Genomic DNA, 6,000 nt, shown 5'->3' on the forward strand with positions numbered 1-6,000 from the left:
TCTCCTCTGCACCAGACAACACCAACTGCAGGAGCTTCACTGCTCAGCTTATCTACTTGGTGCTCCAGAATCCTATGATTAAATCACCTTTTTTATTTAAAAAAAAAGGGAAAAAACAGACCTTGGGTAAAGGAGAAGGGATAGGGGATGGGCAGTTGAAGCAGGGAGCAGCAATATCTTCAGGCGGCACAGCTGAAGTCAGAAGAGGAGCATCCCTATCCCTCACGCAAACCAGGTTCACTTTGCACTGAGACAAGAGCAGGAGCACGTACATGGTTCCCCTATAGTAGCTTAAGCTACAACAGCTGTTTGGCAAATGAGTATCAGACCAAAACCTCATGTTCATACCCCTGCTTGTAAGTAACCTGAGCCTGCTAAAACATCTGCTTCATTCTGTTGATAATTCAGCATGTTTTGGGAAGGTATCAGACTAAAAAATGAAATTAGGAAAGCTTCTGCTTTCATTGCTTGTTACTCTGATGCATTATAAATAAATAAACTAACCTCAATGCCCCATTCTATAAGGCCAGGTGGAAGTGCAGCCAGACCCCAGGACCGTGTTAAGGAGCTGGGACAGAGGGCGCAGGGCAGAGGCATGGGAAGCTTTTGGAGGCAGAAGCTTCAGCAAATGAACCAGGCTTGACACCACCAGCAAAAACTGCCAGGCACCCAATGTCCCATTACAATCAGAGCTATATCCTGAAGTCCACAGGGAAAAGCTGGGCTGGCTGGGCAGAGCAATGGAAAAGCAGGAAAAGTCATTTTGGATTTGGGGGTGAAAGAAGAGACAATATTTTAGGAGAGGTGAGCTCCAAAAGAGGGAATATCTCATTCTTGTTTTATCTTCTGGGGGGCCAGAGGGGAGAAAACCATGCCTGATCTCTATTGTATTGCTCTCTTTCAGTTCTGCACTAGTGCACAAGTCCAATATAAGTGAAGGGACATTAAAAAATTGAAGCCTATTTAGGTGCATTGAATTTATGTGGTCAAGCACAAATGACCTGAGTAATAAATCCTTTTGGGCTTGGCAGCCAGATGAGATTTGGACCCTTTAAGTTGTTTCCTTTAAGAGGGGACTTAGATTGTGGCATCAAGAAATTCTTTGGTACAATCATGTCGTTTACAAAGAATGTACAAAAAATGCTGTTTCCCTGAGCACAGAAAGGAATCCTATTGTTCTGGATATCCAAAAGGCACTTAAGGGCTTCTTACATTTATGCTGAATGAAGGGGCCATCAGCTCCAAGGGAATTTCAGCTGACCTCATAGCAGTGATCCCTTCCCTCTGTCCCACCCCAGGCACAACCTTGTCTCTTGTTTGCCTGTCCTCTTCACTGCCACTTCAGCTGTGTTGGCTGCAGTACAGAAAGAAGGGAAAGCAAAAACCTACAGATGATGCAAGCTTAATTATTAATAAATTGTACTTTCATCAGGGCACTTTCTCCATACCCCAGAAAATATTTTCAAACTGTCACATTCATCAGTGCTACCAGGCACACACAGTCAATACAACTGAAAATGTTCTTCTCCAAGGAGAAATACACAGCAATAAGGGGGTAAATATTCTATAGATAGTAATTTCTCCCTTAAATTTCAATTTATTCTCTTTGCCCTTTTTACTGCTAGTTGTCAGTAGTGTTGGTGTTTGCTGCGGCACCAAAATCTCGTCCTACTTCACCAAAATCTTGTCCTGCCTCAAGGACTCTCACTTAAATAAGGCAGTTTAGAGCAATCCTGCAAAACTGAGCTGTTCAAGTCAAGTCAATGAATACGCAGGGGTGGGATGGGGTATCTGTAGGCTGTATTCCTCCCCTTCACTTTGTTATGCTGCTTGCAAAGTGCAGAGGGAAGTGTTCAAGTCCTGTACCAGGTTTGCACCAGGCTCTCTGGAAAACATGGAGCGATTCCCTAGGAAGAGCCTTTGGAGATGTCCTGCCTGCGCACTCAGCAGTACGTGTGTTTTCCCTTGAAAAAATAAATAATAATAATAAATAGTGACCTGGTGGTTAGCTTGTGAATAAACAGAAGCACATGGACCTGTCCTGGAACACCTCCCTGTGGGCTGGCCCTGGCCAAGTGCAAGGAGCGTGGCCCAGCGGTGTAGGAAGCATGCCCTGGCCTTTTCCCTATATCTGTTTGTGTTTTGACGGGTGCCAATACAAAGCCAGAAGCTTGAAATTTGGCATTAGGTAAAAAAGCCTGCATGAACAAAATGTTTTTATCCAATATGGTTAATATAAACCAAGTTCTTTGAGTGGTACAGAGATGAGAGGAAGGACCTCAGCTGAAGGTACTGTTTAACAGCGAACAGCAAGAAATAAAGAATAAAAAAGGAAATTGTAGTAATGGGGATGGCACGTAGCTGCTGTGGGGGAGAGGGTTTCAGCAGAAAAATGGCAGGAATAGCTCTGGCCATGTTCTGCAAATAATGTGCAGATTGCTACACCAGATGACATGGGAAAACAAAATAAGGTTGTATTCAAAGATGAGCTTCCAAGAACACTCTCTCACATAAAAAAAAAAAAAAAAGCCAGAGAAGAGTTGGACAGCAAAGCCAAAGATGGCTTACAACACCAGAAAACTTCCAAGTTAAAATCTTTAAATAGACAAAAATATACATGAAAACCAAAGATCAGGTGGTAGAAGGCCAGAAACATGTAAAACTGTGCATTATGCATGCATAATGATACAAAGTCAAGATTTTAGGCTTCTGTATTGGGTGTCTGTGTTGGGGTTTTGGCAGCGGGGCCTGGAGGGGCCTCCATGAGGGGAGGCCGGCCCCATGCCGGACACAGCTGGTTCTGGCTGGCTCCAGCAGACACCTCAGGCCACGGCTGAGCCCAGCAGCCAAGCTGGTGGTGCCTCAGTGAAAACTGATTTCAGAAAGGGCAAAAAAACACTGCACAGGCAGTAAGAATAGAGAAAAATGTGTGAGAAACTGCCCTGTTGTTCAGTGCAGGAAAGAATGAGTGGAGGTGCAGAAATTCCCCTGCAGCCCGTGGAGAGGACCATGGTGGCACAGGTTGTTCCCTTGCAGACCATGGAATAAACCACACAGGAACAGGTTTATAGCCTCCCTGTCCTTACCTCAGCCCACGAGCTTTTCCACCTGATGGTACGAAATCAGATAAACAAAGGAGAAGGTGTGAAGACGAAACTTTTGAGGTACTTCATAATAGAAAGTGTGGAAGGAAGGCATAAAGTTTCCTACAGAAGTGGAGGGTGGCTGGGCAGGAATTGTATTTAGAAGTGGAAGCATCTGGAGACAATTTCTCTGCTAGTCACACAAGTAAGGAAAATCCATTCTATGCTATTTGGCTCAAACGGGACTACAACACTGGAGCTGAGCATACCTGCTAGTATTATATAGTTTTAATCGCTTTTCTTCCAATTATTCATGTATAGCACCAACAACTGTAACTTTTAAGCATTTCTTAATTTCTGGAGGCAAAATGAATAGTTTAACATATGAAGGCTGCTAGGACAGGAGATCATTTACCATGGATCTTTCTCATGGAATTTAAACAGTACACAACAGCAAACTATTTCTCCAATGCCAGTAGGGCCTTTATGTGTTTATCTATCTATTTACATTTCTTTGACAGTTACCCTGTTCTCCATTAGTCTAAATGAGTGGAGCACACTCATTTACACACACAGTTTCATGGGTTTTGAGACAACGAAAGCCTGTGAGGTCGTTTGGTCTGACACCCTGCAAACCTTGGTCGCCTTTTCACCAGGTGATGAGCCCAAGCTGGGTCTGCGCTGGGAGCTTCGAATGCCCCCATTCAGCGAGGTGCAGAAGAGGTCGAGGATGCCTTCAGCTTCACAAGCACATGAAAAATAGTTTGTGTTACTGGTGTACCAGCAATAACAGGTGTGGCTCCTTTTCCATAAGTAACCTGTTGATTTGGTGAAGCACCATGAATAAACGCTTGAAATACCATATGCGGAAATTCAGACAAAAAACACTTAAAATACCACATACGGAAATTCAGACAAGTTGGTGCTGGCCTCAGGACTGCCAGGAGCAGTCTCATGCCACCACCTTTCAGTGATCTCCCAGAACTAGTTGATACCTCTGCTTCTAGTTCAACTGATGTCAAAAGGATCACATTTGGCATCCCCGGGTAAAGCCTGATATGTGAGAACACTGTTAGGAACAGCTACAGCTTTCAAGAATGATGCTAACATATATTTAGCGATCTGGTATTCAAACGTAGCTAGCATCCTTTGTAAATAATTGGGAAAATAATTGGGAACCTGTCTGCTCAATGACTTTAAACTCATAGTTCAATCATATTACATCCTCTGAAGCGAGGCAAGGTTTTGTAAAATACAAAATAGAGTATTGTTTTGCTTTCTTAACATCCTATACAGGCCAGCTTGTTAAGAGAAAACATTTCTACAGCCTTGGACTTCAAGAGAAGCTCTTTCTTAATCTAAAAATGCCCATACTCATCTCTAAACAGTTCAGCAGGTCAATTGTGGGCAGCCCCTGTAAGGGGCAGAGTCAGCCTCTTTCTTTTATTTTCTTTTAGGTACACAAAGCTCCAGCTGCCCCCGACTAACCTCTCGCTACCCAGCACATTCTGTACTGATGGGTGCTGAAAGGAAGATGCAGAGATCAGTAGTAATTAGAACAATTACAATTAAAATCTAAGCAAATTAGAAGCAAAAGAGACTCAAAAGAGGGACCCAATGATTATTACTTCAGAATCAGACTAATCAAAAACATCACAATTCCAACCATACAAAGAACTGCAAGGCATGCACTCTTTTATTTACTCCTTATTAACTTGTGCCTCTAATCAGCACTTTACACCTGTAGCATAGGGAGTTAGGGAAAAAAAATGCAGATCTTGGAGTTGTTATTGCCTGGATTAAAGAAATGCATACATTTTGTTCAGAAAAAAAAAAAAAAAAAAGGCTTAGGCAGAGGTGCCTGTAATGGGAACCCTATTGAGACAGATTGCCTTTAAGCCCAACATTTCACTAGTGAAGCTCCAGACAGTGAAGATTTTAATGTAAATCAAAAGCCAGGTGGTGCGGGAGCTAAACTCATAAGTAGTTGTTTGCATAATATTAATATTGCAGGAGGTAAATACAAACAAAACAAGTTGCTTTGCTTGTGTATGTACTGGATGCCAATTTTAACATTGCTATAAGGTAACAAGATACCAATGGCAGTTTATATTTAAAAGATGAAGAGAGAAGGCTATCTTCATAAGGTAAAACAAGCTCTAAGAGGTCTACTATGATTTTTCAAATAGACTTACTTCTCTGTGCATTAAACAATGCTTTCTATTTTAATTATGAATCAGAGCACTTCCAACATCATCCCTAAACGTACATCAAACCGACGCTCAACTTGCCAAATCCCAATCCAAGCTACACTTGGCAAAAATACACTCACACTACTTCATAGCCTGCCTTTGCTTGTAATTATATTTACTTCAGACTACTCCAACAAGCCAGAAAAACACGGGGGGGCGGGAAAGGAGGGAAGATGCGCCTACCGTACCAGTACCAGCGGGTCTTTTCTCTCCATGGCTGAGGTTTGACGTGGAAACTCCGCTTTGCCCTGGCCCCTGCAGTGGCTGCCCTGGCCCTGGTCCGGCTGGCAGGAGGCTGCCCGGCCGCCTTGGGCTTGGGAGCTGAAGTCAGGGTGCCAGCTGCCCCGGCAGGACAATGGCTCCATTGGGAGATAGCTTGGGGACAAAGGCGCTGCTTTCAGGATTGATTTTATATGCACACATGTGACCTTTGCCTGAAATGACTCTATGGAAAGCATCCCTGTCCTGAAGATCCGCTTTCAAATGCGGCGGACTGATGCGCTTACTTAATCCGTCCCCCTTTTTTTTGTTTTTTTGGCCACAGATGCCTCAGGAGAGGTCATGTGCATATAACAAGGTGGTGCTGAGCTCTTTCTAATCATTTAGTAGTGCTGTTCAGTAACTGATAGGGTTATTTTCTTCACTTTCAAAGCTAGCTGGAGTAT

The 6,000-nt window shown here is 43.3% G+C and overlaps 1 protein-coding gene across 1 annotated transcript in view; it reads right to left on the bottom strand.

Annotated features, from left to right (window-relative positions):
* The window catches only part of ENPP2 (ectonucleotide pyrophosphatase/phosphodiesterase 2), a 71,750-nt gene extending 65,977 nt beyond the window's left edge, over window positions 1-5,773 (bottom strand). The window contains 3 exon segments of the mRNA XM_048071290.2: window positions 5,519-5,647; window positions 5,650-5,682; window positions 5,684-5,773. Of these exon segments, the coding sequence (XP_047927247.1) occupies window positions 5,519-5,647; window positions 5,650-5,682; window positions 5,684-5,758 (237 nt within the window). The 5' untranslated portion in view covers window positions 5,759-5,773.
* Between the last annotated feature and the right edge of the window lie 227 nt (window positions 5,774-6,000).

Source organism: Anser cygnoides, chromosome 2 (assembly GCF_040182565.1).
Source record: "Anser cygnoides isolate HZ-2024a breed goose chromosome 2, Taihu_goose_T2T_genome, whole genome shotgun sequence".
NCBI classification, from domain to species: domain Eukaryota; kingdom Metazoa; phylum Chordata; class Aves; order Anseriformes; family Anatidae; genus Anser; species Anser cygnoides.